This window comes from Narcine bancroftii, chromosome 11 (assembly GCF_036971445.1).
Source record: "Narcine bancroftii isolate sNarBan1 chromosome 11, sNarBan1.hap1, whole genome shotgun sequence".
NCBI classification, from domain to species: domain Eukaryota; kingdom Metazoa; phylum Chordata; class Chondrichthyes; order Torpediniformes; family Narcinidae; genus Narcine; species Narcine bancroftii.
Window position 1 is genome coordinate 65,746,653 of NC_091479.1, and position 22,151 is coordinate 65,768,803.

The 22,151-nt window shown below is 41.3% G+C and overlaps 1 protein-coding gene across 4 annotated transcripts in view; it reads right to left on the minus strand.

Annotated features, from left to right (window-relative positions):
• Positions 1–217: 217 nt before the first annotated feature.
• large1 (LARGE xylosyl- and glucuronyltransferase 1) overlaps positions 218–22,151 on the minus strand; it is a 383,521-nt gene continuing 361,587 nt past the window's right edge. For 3 of the 4 annotated variants that reach the window (XM_069903181.1, XM_069903182.1, XM_069903183.1), the window contains exons 12-15: positions 19,730–20,008; positions 8,819–8,965; positions 5,741–5,936; positions 218–3,535 (exon numbers count right to left, since the gene is read on the minus strand). In XM_069903181.1, coding sequence (XP_069759282.1) covers positions 3,338–3,535; positions 5,741–5,936; positions 8,819–8,965; positions 19,730–20,008 — 820 coding nt within the window. In that variant the 3' untranslated portion in view covers positions 218–3,337. The remainder of the gene's footprint in view (positions 3,536–5,740; positions 5,937–8,818; positions 8,966–19,729; positions 20,009–22,151) is intronic. The other variant, XM_069903185.1, reaches the window with a different exon arrangement.

Below are 22,151 nucleotides of genomic sequence, written 5' to 3' on the forward strand. Positions count from 1 at the left end.
AGGATTGAAAGATCTCCCACCCATGGGCTTTGCACCCCTTCACCTGTGTTTAGTTTAGTAGCAGTGGGGACTATAGCTTGATGCAGAAGGCTACTGCCAGACCAGCACTGGAAACAGGCTCATCTGGTCCTGAGAAAAATGACTTTTCATTTCTTTATTAGCCTATTAGTGGAAACATCTACCATAAACATTTATATAAAAATGACAGAACTACACGTTTCAAAGACTTTAACATTTTATTTATTATTCTGTCAAAGACAGAAGACAGCTTTGCTTGGTGCTGAATGACCATTTCTCTTGAAAGTCATTCAGCTCATTGTGGTCAAGAGTGAAATCTGTTGTACAACGATGGGAAACAATCCACCAGTCCTTTAGGTCTTCCAACTATCCAATTTTACTCCAAGCTATTTGTTTATCCACCAGTGGTGTTCCTAGCTGACCAACCAATCTCCTGTGATGTTCCTTGCTGTGCAACTAATTTCCCGTGATGTTCCTAGCTGTCCAACTAACCCACCCCAGTGGTGTTCCTCGCTGTCCAACCAACCTCCAGTAGTGTTCCTAGCAATGTAACCATCCTTCAGTAGTGGCTCTAGCTATATAAAACTATTGTCCAATGGTGTTCCAAGCTGTCCAAGCATTCTCCAATGGTGTTCCAAGTTAGGGCACTGTGCTCCAAGATGTCAATGGTTTCCCACCAGTATGGGAGCATGACAACAGTCCTTTAAATATCCCACAGACCTAATCTATCTCCAAAAATAACATCAATTTAACAATATTCCCAGTTTCTCAATGTGCCTCCAAACCTTCATTGTGTAGTCCACCAATCCTTCAATATTTCAACCATTCATGAGACTTATTCCAAACATTAAATAATAATAGAAAATCCAGTCAGAAAATTATTGACCAGTAATACTGCAATTAATGCCACAATTGAAACAGTTCAACAAATTTTTAAAAAAGTCATCTTCCCACACAATCTTTAAGCCAGCCCATGATAATTTTAAACAGTCCAACTGTGTCAGAGATGGATGATTTATGTTAACAGGTTAACCAATGAAGCATTTCAAAAGCAGTTCTTACAGTTCAAAGAAGCCTTTCATTGCATAATTGTCCAACAATCCTCAATGTACAATAGCTTGCTAATAACCATATAACCATATAATGATTCTCAGTAACCAATTGGTGCTTTAAACAGTCTTCCAGTGATTGTCCATTTAAATATAATACTGTGCTCTAATCCTGAAGTTTATATAACCTAATAATTAAACTACAGTTCATCCATCCTGCTTTCCCTGAGGTCAAAGAACGACGAAGAGTATGGTAAAAATGAATCCCAGAAATATGGATAATGCTGTGGGATGCCAAGAATGTGGGTTTATCAATCTTTATCCATTATAGATTAGGGGAAACCTGTATTCTAGCAGAAAGATCTGATTTACATTGATCGTTTCCACCATCCAGGAAATGTGCAATTTCAAAGGGCAGGCAAAAGCTAAAAATTAGCCCAACTTTGAAAGGATCCAGGGTCTTCCTTAATAATTGCTTCACACACCAATGGATGAGCAGATCGAGCAGAGTTGCTGGTCCAGATCGACCAGCCCAAGCACTGGCTAAGAAATAATCACGGGCAAATTATCAAGGTCCACCACACCAGATAATAAATAGCACGCGCTATCATAATTCTCCCTCAATTTATTTGACCCAAGAGAAAAATGAATGAAGAAACCCTTCACAAATATCAATCTTTGCAATACCTATTAATTTATTTCATAAACCCACCTCAATGAACTTTCTTACTAACCTGCCCCTGCCTTTGTTCAACCAAGGCAATATTGTCGTAAATTTGCATTGGGGTAAACAAAATTAATCACCAAGTATTTTTGGCGAAACAACAGAAATGTTATACATGGTGAAATTCAGTCCAGTTAGTATCACCATCTGGAGAGCCTGACCTCAACAAGGTATAATTCTCAGCTCTGATCTCTCGGATTCAGATGCACATAACTCCTTGATTTATGTATTGAGGACAGCTCCACATTCATCACTAGACTTCAACGTGAAAGATTCCACCTTGCCTCATCCTGGAAAGTTGAGAAATATTTTATTATGATTTAAATAATTCAGCTGCTCTCATTAGTTTTGAGCAGAGATCTCTTCAGAAGGACCAATGTTCAGCGATTTCTCTCACTGGTGAAAAATCCCAATCTAACTCTTTAGCGATTGGATATGTGCTTCAACATCCTCAGCTACAACAAACTTCCCATTAATTTCTTTGATTCTAATTCACTCCGAGCGAGGTCAATAATACAAATGAGCCAAATGATTTAAGATTTCAAAAACCAGAGCATGATCCTTATGTCAGATGTATTATTTCCTCTCAAACAATCAAGATCCTTTTTTTAAAAAATATATTTAAACCTACTCTGATCATTGTGGGGAGCAGATGTTCTCCAGGCTCAATCGGCCGTTTCTCTCATTCAAAATTCTCCCATCAACACAGCAGGAACCAAATGTTGGTGTAAACTTTTATTCTGCCATTGGAAGCAACCACCCTTAGTCGCACTGGCAGTTACTCCTGAACCATTCCAGATATGAACTGGCATTTAACAACTGAAGGTCATTGGCATTGCTTTCAACAAGAAGAAGGCAGCAGGGTCTTCAACACATTGGCATGGCTTAGATCCTGAGGCCACTGGGAAAATGGTGCAGGAGTCCTCAGGATTAATAATGGCAACATACAGTCAAGGGGAACCCAATGCTACAGTTGCTTGTCAATGCTCATTACTAAATTACATCAGCCTAGGAACAGCACAGCTGTTACCGGTGCACTGCACTGCACCTACTGATCAAGTTTTGTGTGTGTGTGTGTGTGTGTGTGTGTGTGTGTGTGTACGCACGCGTTTGCGTGCACTAGAGGCCACAGGAATAAAGTGGTAAGCTCTTGAAGGGTGCACTCAAGAATGGAGCTCCTCTGATCAGTGGGCAACGTTGCAGGGATGGCTCTGGTCCAAAAACCCAGGCTATCCCGCCCTCGTGTCTGAAAGGGGCTGCTTGGACATCGGTGACCCACCGAAAAAACAAGGCAATAAATGGGGCGAGACGGTGGAGAGGTGTTAAATAGTGAACAACAGGAATATCTTAACAGCACCTTTGGAGGACTCAAAATAAGCTCTTGAAAGTACAACCCTTCCACCCAACCCAAAGCCTGACAGTTGGTGGGCACACACATACGTTTTGGTTTCGATTTTTGCATGTCTTGCTGTACATAGCAGCCCCATTTCACTCCTCGTAGTGATACAAGTGAAGATTGCTCGAGGGCAGTCCTGGGGGAGGGATCTCAGCTGTTGTTTTCGGCAGTCAAGTATTTGAGAGCTGCAAACCCATAGCGGCGGGACATGTCCTGTTGGAACTCCTCCTTCAAGGTCTTCAGGCAGATCCGATATTGCTTGTTGGAGCGAAACTTGGTGATGTCAAAGCTGGGGGCGTGTGGCATGTGGATCATGTACGCATTGGGGAGGACAACAAACTCGTATTCCTGCAATGACAGGGAGAGGAGGGGGTAAAAAGAGAGAGAGAGAGAAAGGAGAGGGACAGAGAGTGAGAGAGGGAAAGAGAGAGGGAGGAGAGAGCAGGGGAGAGAGAGATTGTGGAACAACCTGTCAGATTATGTACATAGGCATTGCACAATAGGCTGAAATATTATTGCACAGGCGACCTGAGTTCAAACCTGGTGCTGACTGTACAGAGTTTGTGACCTGCGTGGGATTTCTCCGGGTGCTCCAGTTTCTACCCACCCTCCAAAAAAATACAGGGATTGTAGGTTGAGGTAAAACATGGAAGTCTGCAGACACTGTGATTGACGTCAAAACATACAATACTGGAGAACCTCAGCAGGTCAAACAGTGTCCTTTATGTAGCAAAGATAAAGATATATAACCAATGTTCCAGGTTTGAGCCCTAGGTGGCAAGGGTTTCATGAAGTGAAATTGGTTTCTACCATGGTGAATCATTAAATTAAAAAAAAGGTTAAACCAAAGGCATATTGATAGCTCCAAGGTTCAACCCATGCACCAGAAATCATGATGGTATCTGGGGGAATGGGGGATGTGGGTGCAGGAAGGAATGCATGCATTCAGTTAAAGAGGCCACTCATTCAGCAATCCAATCTATGAATCAGACAAACTTTGCGCTCAACGTCAGCAAAACCGAGGAGATGATTGTGGACTTCAGGAGGGAGTCAGTGGAACATGACCCAGTCCTCATCGAGGGCTCAGAAGTGGAGAGGGTCAAGAACTTCAAATGGCTGGGTGACAACATCTCCGAGGATCTGTCTTGGAGACTCCATGTTGATGCAATCACAAAGAAGGCTCGCCAGCGGCTATACTTTGTGAAATGTCTGAGTAGATTTGGTACGTCACCAATAACTCTTGTAAATGACTACAGGTGGACTGTGGAGAGCATTCTGGCTGGTTGCATCACTGCCTGGTGTGGAGGCACCAACTCTTAGGACAAGAATAAACCCCAGAGGGTTGATACCTCGGCCTGCGAAATCAAAGGGACCAGGGTTCACTCCATCGAGGACATCTACATGAGACAGTGTCTTAAAAAAGCAGCCTCTATCCTCAAAGACCCCCACCCCCCCAGGCCATGCCCTCTTCACTCTGCTACCATCGGGGAAAAGGTACAGGAGCCTAAAGATAAGCACTCAGTGGCACAAGGACGGCTTCTTCCCCTCCGCCATCAGATTCCTGAATAATCAAAGAACCAAAGACACTGCCTTTCTTTTCGTGCCCTATCATTTAATAGTAATGTTGTAAGATGGTTATAATATGAACGTTTGCACTGTGACGCTGCCACAAAACATCGAATTTCATGACTTGTTCATGACAATAAATTCTGATGATTCCGAACTAGTGCTGTTGGAAGTTGGGGCAAGAAACAATCTGCTGAAGGAACTCACTGGGATGAACAGCAGCGGGGTAGAAGAAAGGACAGGTTGGAACTCTTCATCAAGACCATGGGAGATACAGCAAACATTTATACTAACACCTGACGCAAGGCCCAGGTCCGAAATGATGGTCGCCATTGGTTTTTAAGGGGGCTGCGTGACCTGCTGAGATTCTCCAGTACGTTGGTGCATTGCACATCTTGGAAATAATCTGTTTCGCTTGCTACAGATGTTGTCTACATGCTGTATGGAAAGTGGCCTATGTTACAATAATTAACTGTGCTCCAGCAGTGTTGAATTGGCTGGAAAATGCTTTGAAATGTCCCAAGACCATGAAAGAAGCTTAACACCCCTTCAAATTTTGGACCATGTTTAGTGAGAGACACAGGATTAAAAAGACAAAGGCAGGAGAGTGTTTAGGACACCCTAACTAATCTACATCTGCAAACATCACATGCTTCCACATTGTTCTGTATAACAAGGAATCTTAATATTGTTTTCAGTTGAAATATCGAGCTACCAGGTGACGCAGCATTATATTGGGACACAAACACTCTGCTCGAGGAGTATCAGTGGGAGAGAAAGAACGGTCAACGTTTTGGGCTGGAACCCTCTGCCAAGCTGATCGACCCTCCAGCAGATGGTTTGTCCCTCCAGGTTTCAGCATCTGCAGCATCCTTGTGTTTCTCTTGTATTGGAGCACATCAGTGAAAAGGCAACATACTTTACGCAGCTTGTGATGCGACAACAAGGACAGTTGATGGCCCGGCTCAGAAGCATGACGTAAAGTACCTGTGCATCCAGCTCCATGACATGTGCCACTTTATTCCAGCCAAAGCCAACGAACCTCCTGTCGTACTCTGGGCAGTCGCGCCTTACTACAACATAAGGCTCAAAGTCTGCCTCCCAATCCACGTGATAGGGAGTGGTGGCCGTCCGCCATTTGGCAAAGTTCGTGGGAGCATGACCCTTCGTCCAAACGTGATACCTGCAGAATGGACGGGAAGTGAGTGGTCGGTACTGCCTGGGGCAACGTAACCAACTTTCCAGCTAGTGCGTTGCAGCCCCAAAACCTGATTACATCATCGTGATGCTTTATTATGCTCAGTGGCTTGTGGCCTTTGAACTAAACTGGACCTTCAGCTTTAACTAAAATGCCGACAATACCAAGGAGGACACTGGATTAATCAGAGAATACACCAGGATAGTTCAACATAACAAAATGCTATTCATCTCTGAAGGCCAGAAATTACTGAGGTGAAACAAATTCTTTTCCCACAGGCCCGTTACTGAATATTTATTTCAATTAATACAACACAAGTCCGATTATCCAAAATTGGATTTTATGAAATTCTCATTTATCTGATATTTTCTTTTACATTTGGATAAATGAGGATATCCAAAAGAAATCCACAAACCTCACAGACTTGAAAAAAAATTCAGCTGACATGAAATTAGAACGATTGTCCTTGTTTCAGGTAACTCCCTCCTCTCTCTCTTTCCATTTCTCTACCTGCCCCTATCAACTTTTCTCTCCAACTCTCCATCCCGAACTGTGCTGCTGTCTCCCAGCAGCAAGCAGACAGAAGAATCCCTTGACCCGGAGACATCAAGGAGAGTGGCCTCTTGGGCAGGCCATCAACCTCAGTGGCGTTCCCTCCCTCCCTCTTCTCCCCATCCTCACCCCTTCCCTCATTCTCCCCTTCCTTTTCTCTCTCCCCTCCCCTCCCTCCCTCCTCGGCACACCAGAGCTCCCGATGCCTACTCCAAACCCTCCCCTTGGCCTACTACCACATACCGGTGCTCTTTGGTGTGCATGGGTGGTAGGCTCGGGAAGGATTTGGAGTTAGGACTTGGGCATCAGAAGCTCCAGTGACTGAGGAGACAGGAGCCTGCTGACTCCCCAGTGAGTGTTCCATGGCCTGGAAAGCCTCCCTGGGGATCAGCGGCAGTGGTGGTAACGTGTCAGGGATCGGCGGCAGCGATTGGGAGGTCTCGATGATCGGCGGTGGCGGTTGGGATGTGTCGGAGATTGGCAGCAACCAGCAATTTTTTTTGGTGACAATTAAACAATTTTAATGCTTAAAAAACCTTCCCTTATTGTTTGTTGTTGTTTAAAAAATAACCAGTTCTCCGACAAAACCGTTTATCCGACAAAGACCTGGTCTCGACCATTTTGGATAATCGGAGTTGTACTGTAAATTATACAGGATGATTTCTCATTTTGTTTGCTTTTGTGACACGTGCCCCTTGAGACTGGTGGAGATATGTTTCTTTAGAATAAATTAGATGCATATAAATTTTAAGAAGCATTGATGATTTGACACTACATCATAGCAACCACAGTGTCTTCCTGGTTGATCTGTTTGGCCTATTCTACTGGGATCATTCATCAAGAGTAAATAATTTCCTATTAGCTCAATTCTGAAGTACTTCACCACAGCACAGGTTCATTGTTGAAAATGCGGTCTTATCAAACCATTATTTATGGTTTTTAGACTGCAGGCACAATCAAGGAATTTTTCCACTACCCGGGCAGTCTAGAAAGGAACGTGCAGGAATTTGGAGTCAATTCCTGCACTGTGATTTTTCCTGCAGGGCCCCTACGACTTTTTGGAGGAAGTCTGCAGTGTAAATCATACCGGAAAAATTCGTTGACGGTCATCCACTCGATTGCACGTCAAACAACTGGAACTGTTCCACTCAGGTACTTGCAGTCTAAAACAGCGCCCAGTGTGAACGACCACACAGGCAGTAATTATGTTAATTTTTTTCAGCAATTTACCCGTCACTGCAGTTGAAAAACCATAAACGTCAGAAGATTATTCTAAACGTCGTCCAGACAGGCACAGAGTGAAGCTTTGTTTACACTCGATCATCAAATATTGCAAGGTCTAGGGACAACATGGTTAGATTCAGCATGACCTTCATTCTGTTGTCCCATGAAACACTCCTGGGATAGGTATGGAATTGGTTAGATAGAGAGTGAACTATCCTATAAACTCTCTTCTTACATATTCCCAGACAAGATACTGTTGGACAAAATATAGAGTTAAACTCACTCTGTGATGTTCAATCCAATTTCATGCAAAGCTCTCTCTACACTCTTCCATCAAGCACTGCCAGCCAGGTAACATCTGGTAAGAGTTGGACAGATCCCTCTATTAAGTGCTATTAAACACACCCAACACAGGTTCAATGCATGCGCTGAGCCCACTCCTACCTCCTTTCGACACACCTTGTTCCCTCCCAAAGGCACTCCATCTGGCTGGGGTAATAGCTCCTCAGTTGAAAGTTACTGCTGATATAACCATACAACCTTATGAATGTCCAAGCAGGTGGCCACTTTAGCTCTGATCTCTATGCTAACTCACAGCGTGATCCCATTTCCATTCTTCACTATTTTTTCTCCTGTGACCCATTCTCCCGACATTCCCATAAAATTCTCCTCCCCCTCAGCTTCTCCCACTCACTGACACACTTGGGGTAATGACCAATTAATCGACCGACCAGCACATCTTGGGGGGGGGGGGGGCAGAAATCAGAGGAAGCCCATGTGGGTATAGGGAGATCGTGCAAATTCCATGCAGGCAGTATGCAGGAGCTCTGCCGGTGGTGCCCCACTGGCCCCTAAATAGATATCTGACCACAGTCAAACATGACGGGGTTGAACTCAGTAACATTACTCCTTCATATCTTCACAGGGCGTGAGAAACCTTGGAGATATTCCTCCGCCAGAGCTCAACAGGTGCTGAGGCCAATTAGCGACAGCCTGGCTGATGCCACGCAGAATGCATTTTAAACATACGCCAAAAAAGATTAGTTCCATCTCTCTGTTGTCACATCAGTGGAAACGTCTCATTTACTTACCTAAAAGTGAAGAGCGTCCCCATGTCTAACATGGACAATAACTCCGCCTTGGATTTTGGGAAGGAAAGACGATAGCGGAGAGTCTCAAATGCTGGGACAATTAGAGCTTTTTTTGTGTGACCCATATCAAGCTGGAGAACGGACTTCCTGCAAAAGAAGGAAACACCGTATTCAGACCCACAGACAGTTATTCTGGCGGGGGCAGGCCTATTTCTCATCCATCGTTGTTCTTGGCCACATCATCCCCAGACATGCCATCAATGCTGGTCTCAACACTGATGCCTTCAGCTCCCAGGTCTCCTTTAAGCAAGGACTTCATTTTGAAACTCCCCCGTTATCAAGTTCTTATGGAACCTTGTCACTCTGCAACTGGTGATATCCTCCTGCTCAACAGCCTGTTCAACTCCTTTACCTTTAATTGGAATGCTACTGAAGAGGAGACTGCAGATGCTGGAAGCCGGATCATAAACCATCTGACGGAGGAACCTCAGCAGATGAAGTAGCAACAGTAGGTCGCTGTTTCATGTGAAGGAATCTGGAACAAAATGGCGACCATTCGCTTTCTCCCGCTGATACTTCTCGACCCGCTGAGTTCCTCCAGTAGAGAGATTTGCTCCATTTTGAGGGTGTCGTGGCTTCTGCCTTTCTCTAAGTCTCTTATTAAACTCAAACTCCTCTCTCCCCTTCCTTAGAACTTACCTACTTGACAAGACTTCATGAGATCTGCCCATCATATGGATCAGTGTGAAGTTTCACCTGATGAAAAGTCTGCCAACTGACTTGGGGTGTTCTTTCCTACCTTGACAGTGCCAAGAACATCCTCAGTGCAAGTGAGGAAGCAGGGAGATCAGCGTAGGAGAAGACACAAAGGAAATGAGCCGAAGGAAGGTTTTAATTTATCATTTACATTCCATGATTCAAGATGTTCGAAAACCCTTGCCTTCAAATTGAGAATGTTTTCTAAGCGTTGCCCCGGTTGTAATCTGCTGAACCTAGAGGCGTAGAACTACAGATCATTACAGCACAGAAATCAAGCCCTTCAGCCCTTCTAGTCTGTACCAAACTATTATTTTGCCTTGTTTCACTGACCGGTACCAAGTTCACATCCCTCCATACCACTCCCATCCATGCACCTGTCCAAACTTTTCTTAAATGTTAAAATTGAGTCCACATTCGCCACTTTAGCTGGTAGCTCGTCCCATGTTCCCACCACTCTAGGCGTGAAGAAATTCCCCTGTACGTTCCCCCTAAGTTTCTCTTCTTTGTAGAGGTTAAAATCTTGTGCTTGTGATTTATGGTTGTTTTATGACTTTTCCTTTAAGGATTAATTCTTTTTGTGGAGTTACCATAGTTACTATGATGTCATATGTTGTAAGATCTAGCGGACTGGGAGTTCTCTTCTCATTCTTGGAATGACCATGGAAGGGACGTGAACTCTTGAGAAACTTTTCTTTGAATTTATCATTATTATTATTATTCATTATTAATCTTTTTAATTTGTTTGAAGTTGAGTATCATTATCAGTTACAATATCCTTTATTTTACTCATCGTTATGAAGTATGAAGCTATGAAAATGTTAATTTGCTTTTATCGACGACAAATTAAAGCTATTTACAGCTGCAATTACTCACTTTGATTAATTTGGGTGAATAAGATACAATTCTGGAAGGTGAAATGTTTTGAGATTGGGAAATATTAGAAGCTGGGAAGTGTCACCTACAATTTATTCAAAGAAAAAAGTTTTTATAAAATTGTGAATTTGGTTGGAAGAAAGAAGTTAAGATTTAAAGAACATTCTGGAAGCTTCTATGAGAACATCTCTGGAATTGTACAGTTAGAGCATGTCTGCCAAACTTCAGGCACATGTAACCTTGAAAGGAACCTAGAGCCAGAAATATTATTATAACATAAGATACCACTCCACCACCAGGCAAATTGGCAGGAAGCCCAGATTCTGTGATCTATCAGCAGGTGATATTGCAGCCACTTTGTGAATACTATAGAACTAAGGAATACTCTTAAAGGGACCACACAAGATAAGAGTTTCTTTACAGTTCCAAGAAGAGGCCAAGAAGACAAGCTGCAGTGTGAAGAATTCAAGATGGAGAAGAAGTCGTCTTGTCGGGCTAAAGACTTCGAGCAAACAGCTCCTCTCACAGAGCTGTCAGATCGTAAGTTGAGCCAGCGAGGCAGACCGACAATGCTTGGCAGAGGGTTGGAGACAGTGACCAGAGAAGAAAGGACTTAAACTACTTCATTTAGGCACTGCAGACCTCAAAGGCTGGTTTAGAGGTTAGTGGAACTGGAATGGTGCTCCATTGGTGCTGTACCGAGGGAAATGCTAAAGAGAGAAACTCAATCAGCGGTATCTGGATGCTCAGATGTGAATCCTGATGATAGTGTTCCCAGGGTTATGGGTGTAGGAAGATCTTCAAAGTCTTCAAAGACACCTAGGACAAGCACAGCTTCACATGCTTCAAACATATCAGCTATGCATGCTAAGGCGCAGGCAGACTTGACTGCTGTCTGTGTGCAATGAGAGTGGTTTGTGAAAAAAAACATGCTTTAGAAGATATGGAAACTGAAATGAAGAATCAGCAACTTATGCAAGAAGCTGAAATGAAGAAACAACAATTAAAGCAAGAAGAATGAAAAAGATTATTGAAGAGAGAAAAAAGACCAGAGCTTGAGGAACAACATGCGATGAAGATGGCCAAACTAAAAGCATGAGCTCAGGCTTCTGCAAGATCTATCACTCAGCCAGAAGTATCAGCAGGTCAATGGGTACCACAGCCACAAGAAACAAGTATACTTGACCAAGGAGCCACGGGTGGCACTGCTAGTCCTCGAATGCCAATGAACATCCCTGAGGAAAGGGCTAGCAACATTCTATCTTTACCCAGCACACAATTTATGAATCTTCCCAAAAGAAGAGCATTTCAACCAGGTTCAACCATGTGTAATGGATAAATATTTTGGGAGAATTTGGCAATATTTGGGGAGATTTTATAAGATTTAGAGTAGGTTACATACATACACATATTTTAAAACAGATCTTATTTGAAAGACTGAAGAAATATTGAAGATCTCTGGAGAATGTTATGCACCTTTCACAAGCAGGTGATAATTGAACTGATGTCATAAAATGAATGAACTGGAGCCAGGATAGGCACAAGTACCTTTCTGCAGGGTGCTTACAGGAAGGTCACTCCTGGGTTTTATTTATCTAAGACAACAGCTTGAGCAGAAGAAAGAACTCCTGTTGTTTGCTGAAGAAGGTGGGGGTTTTGCAAGTGAGTCACATGGGGCCTTCTGGAAGCCAGTTGGTGAGAGGGAGGGAGAAAAGAGAAGCCCTCTCAGCTTTTGTGTGTGTGACACCGTGCAAGCCAGGAAGAGCTGTTTGAAACTGATGAAAAGTTCCAAAAGCAGTGGATGGTTGGAAGTGCTATGTTTCTCTTGGAATAAGAGGAAAAGAAGGAGCTCTTTCATAACCTGAAAGAAAGAGGTTACCATCTGGAAAACCCTGATGGGGCAAGTTTCATCAGCGAGACATTGAGGTGACTAATGGTGGTACCTCAGTTGTGGAAATCCTGGAACAACAAATCTCTCTCTGCAAACCCTATAAGAACCTTCCTGAGCAGTAAACATTTACCTTTCAAGCACCAAAGCCTGGAGAACTTTTATACATTTAAATTCTGTGCACAGTATATGAATTGCCTGCATCCACAGAACTTGGAAGAAAAAGTGAGATTGAACTTTGAGATTGAATTTAAGAACTTTTCTTAAATTTACACACACAATACATACACGTGCGCTTAGAATTAAAAGGGGGTTAATTTGGGTTAAGTATAGAGTTAAGTTAAAGTTTGATTCTATTTTCATGTTTAAAGTTGATTAAAGATAACTTTTGTTTTAAAAACCACTTGTCTTGGTGAATGTCTATTGCTGCTGGGTTTTGGGCTCCTTTGGGCTCGTAACACATGCGAGTTGATCATATTCATCAACTGACATCTCAACCACGTGTTGCTGAAGAACCAGCGACAAGTCAAAAATCTCCACTAATGCCATACCAAGGAACCCCATCAATGTCATCATTTGCATATCAAGATCCAACACCAAGAGCACCAGTTCTAGATCAGACAGCTCCATTGACAACAAGACAACCAGGCGCAAGCCATGGTGGACAAGACAACATATTATAATTCTTAGTGAAACAAAATGAAATTTCTGCTATGTTAGCGCAGCAACAAGGTTGGTATACTTTACCCAAGAAGGAAATTCCAGTTTTTAGAGGATATCCATTACAATATCTGATGTTCATGAAATCCTTTGAACATCACATTGAAAGTAAGACTAAAAACGCCAAAGATCGTCTGTATTACCTGGAGCAGTAAACTGGAGGACAGGTGAAGGAGTAAGTCAAAAGTTGCCAATGTATTGATCCAGACCAAGGTTTCAAAAGGACAAAAGGATTATTACATCATCATTATTACATCATCTTCAGTAAGGCCTTCGATAAGGTACCACATGGAAGGTTAGTTAGAAAGGTGCAGTCTTTAGGTATAAATTTTAAGATAGTCAAATGGATTGAACATTGGCTGAAAGGGAGAGGCCAGAGAGTGGTAGTGGATAATTGTCTGTTAGGTTGGAGGCCGGTGACCAGTGGTGTGCCTCAAGGATCTGTATTGGGCCCATTGTTGTTCGTTATATACATTAATGATCTAGATGATGGGGTGGTGAATTGGATTAGTAAATATGCAGACGATACTAAGATAGGTGGAATAGTGGATAATGAAGAAGGTTTTCAAGGATTGCAGAGGGATTTGGGCTGCTTAGAAAAGTGGGCTGAAAAATGGCAGATGGAATTTAATGCTGATAAGTGTGAGGTGCTTCATTTTGGTAAGAAGAATCAGAATAGGACATACGTGGTAAATGGGAGAGCATTGAGGAATACAGAAGAGCAGAAGGATTTAGGAGTAACGGTACATCGTTCCCTGAAGGTAGAAACTCACGTGAATAGGGTGGTGAAGAAGGCTTTTAGTATGCTGGCCTTTATCAATCATTGCATGGAATATAGGAGTTGGGAGGTGATGTTGAGATTGCATAAGACATTGGTGCGGCCTAATTTGGAGTTCTGTGTGCAGTTCTGGTCGCCTAATTATAGGAAGGATATAAACAGAGTGGAGAGAGTGCAGAGAAGGTTTACCAGAATGTTACCTGGGTTTAAGCATCTAGAGTATAGGGAGAGATTGGACAGATTAGGTCTTTATTCTTTGGAGCGTAGAAGGTTGAGAGGGGATTTGATAGAAGTATTTAAGATTATGAAAGGGATAGACAGAGTGGATGTGGATAGACTATTTCCGTTAAGAGGAGGAAAGATTAAAACAAGAGCACATGAGTTAAGAATTAAGGGGCAGAGGTTTAGAGGTAACATGAGGGGGAACTTCTTTACTCAGAGAGTGGTAGCCGTGTGGAATGATCTTCCGGGAGAAATAGTGGCGGCGGAGTCAATTGTATTATTTAAGAAAAGGTTGGACAGGTATATGGATGAGAAGAAGATGGAGGGTTATGGGCATTGTGCAGGGAGGTGGGACTAGAAAGGGGTGTTTGGTTCGGTGCGGACTAGAAGGGCCTAATGGCCTGTTTCCGTGCTGTAATTGTTATGTTTTTTATGTTTTTTTATTATGGCAATGAGCATAAAATCGCAAGGGCCCACGTGGACAAGACTCTTTCCTGGCCAGCAATAAAATCACAGGACGCAAAGGCTCTGCAAGCATATGCACTCTTTCTGAGAGGATGTAGTAACGCAATGGGAAGTGGTGTATATTTGCAAGAACTGAATTTACTTGCTAATTTGCTTGCTAATTTGATGATTATTGTCAATAAATTATCTTATAAGTTGAAGGACTCAAGGAGAACCAAGCTTAAGATGCATCCGGAAGGAACGCTACCTTTGAGGATGTTGTACAATTTTTGGAATGGCATGTACATGTTTACACCATACCAGCATTTGGAAATATTAAAGATACTTCAATAATTCCTAAGGATTTAAAGAAGTCTAAATCACCGTCTCAACAGAACAAAAAGGGAAGGATCTTTCTTACTGCTGTGTCAGATACAAGCACAGGAAAGGACAAAGAAGATCAGACTGTTCAGGAAAGTTGTTTGTAAAGCAAAGAACAAGATGCTTTAGAAAAATGTTCACGATTGGAGAAAAAAATCGTATGACAAGCTGCATAAAGAAGAATGGAATATATTTTGGTTGCTTGTGCAAAGGAAACATCAGCAAAACTTGTAACAAGTGGCTCAGTTGTGATCTATGCAGTTTAAAGTTACTGCATACTCAACAAAGTAAAGTTAAGAAGGAAGTCAAACAATCTGAATCCAAGACTAAAGACACAGCCAAAGAGAATGCTTCAGCTTTGGTTCAGACAAACAGTCTTACTGGGGCCGGTGACAAAGTCCTCTCAATAGTTTCTGTACAGGTTAAAATTAAAAAAGGAAGCTTCATACTGAAGACCTACGCATTTCTTGATGCAAGAAGTACCGCATCATTTTGAACTGCTGAATTGATGAATAAACTTAATCTTCATGGTAAAAAATTAAGACAATGAATGATGAAATGAACATTGAAACTTATATAGTTTCAGGTTTACAGATAGCTGAATTGGATAGCAATGAATTTTGCGATCTTCCAAGTGTATATACTCAGAAGACAAAGCCTGTGAATAAGGAGAATATTCCATCTCAGGATGATATCAAACAGTGGGATCATCTAAAAGACATTTGCTTACCCAAGATTGATGCTAAAATCGAAATGTTAATCGGATTGTTGTTCCAAAGGCTCTCAAGCCTCTAGAAGTAATAAGGAGTTAAAATGATGGACCTTAAGCCGTGAGAACGTTGCTCAGATGGACAATTAACGGACCATTAGGAGGAAAAATGAATAATGATCAGGAGTCGTCGAATGTTAATGTCAACAGAATTTCAGTTGTCAAACTTAAGGGAACAACATTTAAAATTAATTTCCTTGAATTCTCCTTCGAAGGAGGATAAACAGTTTCTGAATTTAGTTTCAAATTCTGTGAAACATGTTGATGGTCATTACTGTGTAGCATTACCTTTGAAGGAAAGAGAAATTTGCATGCCAGTTAATAAAATAATTGCAGAACAGCATATGCTGAATTTGAAGAGAAAAATTCCAAAGAAATCCTTCCTTCCATTTGGAATTTACCAATGTCACATCAGATATGATAACCAAGGGTCATGTGGAAAAGGTATCAGAAGATATCTTGGAATGTAAAGATGGGAGAAAATGGTATTTACCTCATCATGGAGTTAAACATCCACAAAAGGAGAAACTACGTGTAGCATTTGATTGTGGAGCATCATTTCAAGGAGTTTCATTGAATTCTCAACTTTTACAAGGTCCAGATTTAACCAATACATTTAATAGGCGTTCTGATAATATTTCATCAAGAGCCTATTGTGAATGCAGCAGATATTGAAGCGATGTTTCATCAAGTGAAAGTACCATCAGTAGATTGTGATTTTCACCGATTATTATGGTGATCTAATGGTAATTACAGTAAAGATATGATTGAATACAGAATTACAGTTCATTTATTTGGAGCAACTTCTTCACCGAATTGGGCAAATTTTGCTCTCGGGAAATGTCCTGAAGACAATGAAGAGCAACTTAGTTCTCAAGCTATAAACATCATCAGAAATAATTTCTATGATGATGATTGTCTTACTTCAGGTGTTTCAGAAAAAGAAGTGATAAATCTTTACCACAAGTTAAAGATCTGTAATAAAGGAGGTTTCTTCCTTACGAAATGGATTAGCAAGTTGAGATGTGTTGGGTGTTATTCCTGAGAGGAAGAGTGAAGGAGGTAAAACATTTTGACTTGGATTGTGACATTACCTGTCGAAAGAATTCTAGGGATGTAATGGTGGGTTCAATCTGATGTTTTCAAATTCAAAATTATTTTGAAGGAATGGCCTTTAACAAGAAGAGGTATTCTTTCGATCGTAAGCTCATATATGATCCTTTGGGGAAATTAGCACCAGTAGTATTAATAGCCAAGAAAAAAGAAAATTTGGATATATTGGATTGAGAGTCTTAAAATGCTAGAAAGTTTTGAAATTGACAGATGTTTTAATCGAACAGACGTTGGAATTGTCACATTTGCTTAGTTACACCATTTTGCTGACGTAAGCGAAGGTGGTTTTGGTCCTGTCAGTTATTTAGTTCTGCGAAATAACCAAGAGCAAGTACATTGTGGATTTGTAATGGGAAAGGCCAGAGTGGCTCCATTAAAGCCAGTCACCATCCCTCGAATGGAATTGATTGCCGCTACTATGGCGAGCAAAACGGACACTGTGTTAAGGAGAGAATTACAGATGGAGTCAGCAGATTCTGTGTTTTGGTCTGATCGTACATCAGTGCTTAAATACATTAATAACAAAACTTTGAGGTTTCGTACTTTGATGACTAACAGAATTAATGAGATCGAGAAGGTTTTGCATGCTAATCAATGGAGGTATGTTAAAACAATGGATAATCCAGCTGACATGGCTTCACAAGGATCAAAAGTTCAATCGTTTCTAAAAAGAGCCAATGCCTGAGTGCTCGGTCCTCAATTTATTTCGCAATCTCAGGAAGGTTGGCCTCAAAATCCAGAAGAGTTAAATTTCTATGAAGGATCCAGAAATCTAAAATACTAATGTGAATACAATTCAAATATTTAACGAGGAAGATCCGATTATTCAATTAATTTGCTATTATTCCTCGTGGTTTCGTTTGAAAAAGGCAGTAGCATGGATTCTCAGATTAAAGACTATGTTTTTACATCGAATCAAGAAAGAAAATTCAAAATCCCAAAGGAGCTGTTATCTGACAGTTGATGAATTGGAGAATGCTGAATTAGAGATTATTTGTTTTTGTCAGAGCAAAGCGTTTGATAATGAGATTATCAAAATGTGTTGTCGACGTGCAAATGTAAAACCTGGACAACAACAAATGGCAGATTTACCACAAGAGAGAATTTCGTCTGCTGAAACCCCATTTACATGAGTGGGAGTTGATTGTTTTGGTCCTTTGCAAGTAAAATGAGGAAGAAGTGTTGAAAAACGATACGGAGCTATTTTTACTTGTATGACTATGAGAGCAATTCATATTGAAGTAGCGACATCACTTTATACAGACTCTTTTATCAATGTTCTTTGACGTTTTATCACCATACATTTTATCAAGTGAAGGATTTACATTCTGATAATGGATCTAGTTTTACAGGAGCTCAACTAGAGTTATGTAAAGCAATTCAAAATTGGAATCAACTTCGAATTCACGATTCATTTCTTCAAAAGGAAGTTAATTGGATATTTAACCCGCCTACAGGATCACATCATGGTGGTGTGTGGGAAAGAATGATTAGATCAATCAAGAATATTCTTAATTCTATTTTGAATAATCAAATGCTGAATGATGACAATCTTCAGACAGTTTTGTGTGAGATTGAAGCTGTTTTAAATGGTTGTCCAATAACTAAAGTTTCTCTCGACTCACATGACGTTGAGGCACTTACACCGAATCATCTCCTACTTCTTAAATCTAAACCTTTAATGCCTCCGGGTCAATTTTAGAAAGAAGATATTTACGCAAGATTCAGATGGAGACAAGTGCAGTTTATTGCGGATTTATTCTGGAAAAGATGGGTTAAAAAATATCATTCTGACAAGAAAGACAAGAATGGTCTAAAGCTAAATGCAATTTTGTATGTGGAGAAAATTCAATTATTATGGACGATTCTGCACCAAGAAATTCTTGGTTGTTGGGGAAAATTGTGGATACAGTTCTGGTCAAAAAAGGTTTCGTTCGGCAAGTGCGGATTAAAATCAAGACTGGTTACTTAAATCAACCAATTACTACAATCTGGCTTTTACAAGAAGCAGAAAGTTTTGATTTTTAATTTTATACTTACCATATTTACTTTTGTATCTGTAATAGTAATTATTATGTGTTAGTCATTAATGTCTATTATTTATGGTTGTTTTATGACTTTTCCTTTATTTGTTTTTGTAGGGTTACAATAGATATACGATGTCGTATGTCGTAATATCTGAGCGGACCAGGAGTTCTCTTCTCATTCTTGAAATGACCATGGAAGAGACGTGAACTCTCGAGAAACATTTCTTTGAATTTATCATTTTTATTCATTTATATTAGTTTGAAGTTGAGTATCGTTATCAGTTATAATATGCTTTATTTCACTCATCGTTATGAAGTGTAAAGCTATGAAAATATTTATTTGCTTTTATCAATGACAAATTAAAGCTGTTTACAGCTGCAATTACTAAGTTTGATTTATTTGGATGAATAAGATAGAATTCGGAATATCGAGGCTTACTTCTCTTGGAAGGTGACGTGCTTTGAGATTGGGAAATATTAGAAGCTGGGAAGTGTCACCATATCTTCTGGTTTGTATCTCACTTTACCGCAGTGGAAAAAGCCTACTTGCATTTACTCTACCTGTACCCATCATAATTTTGTACACCTCTATTAAATCTCCCCTCATTCTTCCATGCTCCAGGAATAAAGACCTAACCTGTTTAACCTTTCCCTGTCACAGAGTTCCTCAAGTTCCAGCAATATCCTAGTCAATCTTCTCTGCACTCTTTCAATTTTATTGACATCTTTCCTGCCGTTAGGCGACCAAAACTACACAATACTCCAAATTTGTCCTCACCAATGTCTTATACATTCCAACTCTTAACACTCTGAAAGCCATCCTTGCTGTTCACTCCACCTCCCACCTTTACGGTTATAATTTACCACAGATCATTGACGTAGAGGACAAACTGATTCTCGAGGCACTCTACTCGCTACGGGCCTCCTCACACCATACCTGAGGTACTCATAGAGACCATACATGGGCAGGAAGTCGATGTCGGATAGAAACATGTAGGGCGTGTTGACGTGCTTCATTGCTATGTTGCGCAGCAGGTTAACGGGATAAAACTGCCCCTCCTTGTAGACAATATGGTAGCCCACGTTGCTCCTGCTCATTAAGACCTCTGAGCCCTGAGCGTAGCGAAGGAATTGTTGAGCTTCCGCATCAGACAGGTAGAGTGCCAGGCTGATTGGCCCCTCCCAGTGCTTGCAGATCGCCTCCAACATCTGTAGTCTGGGGAGAGAGGCAGACAGAGGCACAGCTAATCAACTGGGAACAGCCGGCAAAGGGGAAGGATACATGACCAATGTAATATGGGCGACAAGGTTAGTGCTAGCGGCTAAAGGACTAGCAATCCGGGTGTTGTGTGTTCTCCCTGTGACCTGCATGGGTTTCCTCCAGGTTCTCCTCTTTCCTCCCACATTCCAAGGATGTATGGGATGAGTAGATTTATTGGCCACATGGGTGTATTTGGGTGGCATGGGCACATGGACTGGAAGAGCCTGTTACCATTCTGCGTCTCTAAATTAAACTATAAAAACAATGTTTACAGTGACAGAATTAGACATCAAATTTTAGATTAAAAAGCTAATGTGAGATTTACAAAATAAACATAAAAGATACTGCAATTAAGGAAATGAAATGTGTGTTAGCCTTTGAATTTGAAGAAGCAGAAAGGACGTCTGGCGCGCGCAACGTTGTTACAGCACCAGCGATCGGGACCAGGGTCCGAATCACGCGCTGTCTGTAAGGAGTGTGTACGTTTTTCCCGGGGACTCCGGTTTCCTCCCATTGTTGGAAACGTACCGGGGGTGTAGGTTAATTGGGCGGCACGGACTCATAGGCCGAAATGGCCTGTTACCGTGTTGATATGTCTAAATTAAATATTTTCAAATCTAATAATGAATTGTGGACACTGAGTTATCGTAAGAAAAGATCCGTGTTCAAAATATGACAGCACTAAAAGCTAATATATCTGCAGGCCTTGGACCTCTACCTTAATGACACGGAAAATAATAGAGGAACAAAATACCCAGATGTTTTAGCATATTTCTTCCAAAGCGCTATTAATTTAGAAACGGTCCCTTCGGACAGGAAGATGAGAATTATTGTTCTATTTAAGAAAGATGAGAGAGAGAACCAGAGAAATTGAAGTTATTTATTATTGGAATCTATAAAATTTTAAATTTAGGTGTTTTACACGGCCCATAAGCCCATGTGCCCAAATACGCCAATTAACCTACATCCCCGGTATGTTTTGTAGGGCAGGAGGAAACCAGAGCACCCAGAGGAAACCTATGCCCACGCAGTGAGAAGGTACAAACTCCTTATAGACAGCGTTGGATTCGAACCTGGGTCGCTGGCCCTGTAAAGGCATTGTGCTAACCGGGTTGCCCCTCTTCTGAAGTGGGTATGTTCATAATAAGGATACGGCGAATGAGCACTTAAGAGATACCTGAGATAATTAAAACTAATTAACATGAATCTAAAAAGGACAACTTCATAGCAAACAAATCTAATCGAATTTGAAGAAATAACCGAGGCTGTGATGTAGCCAATATTTCTGACTCAGTTTACATGGACTTCGACCAGACCTTTGGTGAGGATTCCAGTGTTAAACTGGAATTGAAGGTAGATTGTTGACCTGTTTGGGAGATTGGTGGCCTGAAGGAGACAGGAGGAGTAAATGAATCCTTAACATCGACCCTTGGGAGTGGCAATAGGGCACATTTTAGAAATGTAAGGATGCCCTGTCATCTCTCTCAAGGGTCGATGTTTGGGATTTAATTTATTAAATCCAGATTAAAAACTTCAAAAGTCCATGAATCCTGGTTTGCAGCTGATGTAAAGTTGGATGGTGGGAGAAAGCACAGGCAGGGCAGCTAAGCTGCATGTTCAGGACACAAGGTTATATAAAAAAAGACACTGATAGAAGTAAATCAATAATTCAAACAACCCATCTGGGAGCAAGCCAGCCAGGGGAAGATTGGTAGAAGGTTGGATCCAAGAATTACCTACATGTGAGAAATTAGGAATAGTGAAAGAACAGAGCCAGAATATAAAAGGAAGTAGTTTGGCAATAATAATTATTTGTGTTGGTGGACAACAGCTGAAGAGTGGGAGCAGTTCTGCACAACACAGAGGCACTTCTATTCCAACACAATGATCACATGCTCACGGCTGATCATTCATCTGTGAACCGTGAATTGTTAGCAGCCTAGCTAACTTCCAATTCCCTTCACTAAAAGGTCCCAGGTAGCATCAGGGCCATTATCCCAAGGCTAGTGGTTGATCTGAACAGCCCGCAAAAGGTCGTAGACGTGAAGACTAGATCCACCTTCAGACTCTTGGTTCAAAGTCAACCAGGACAGACGAG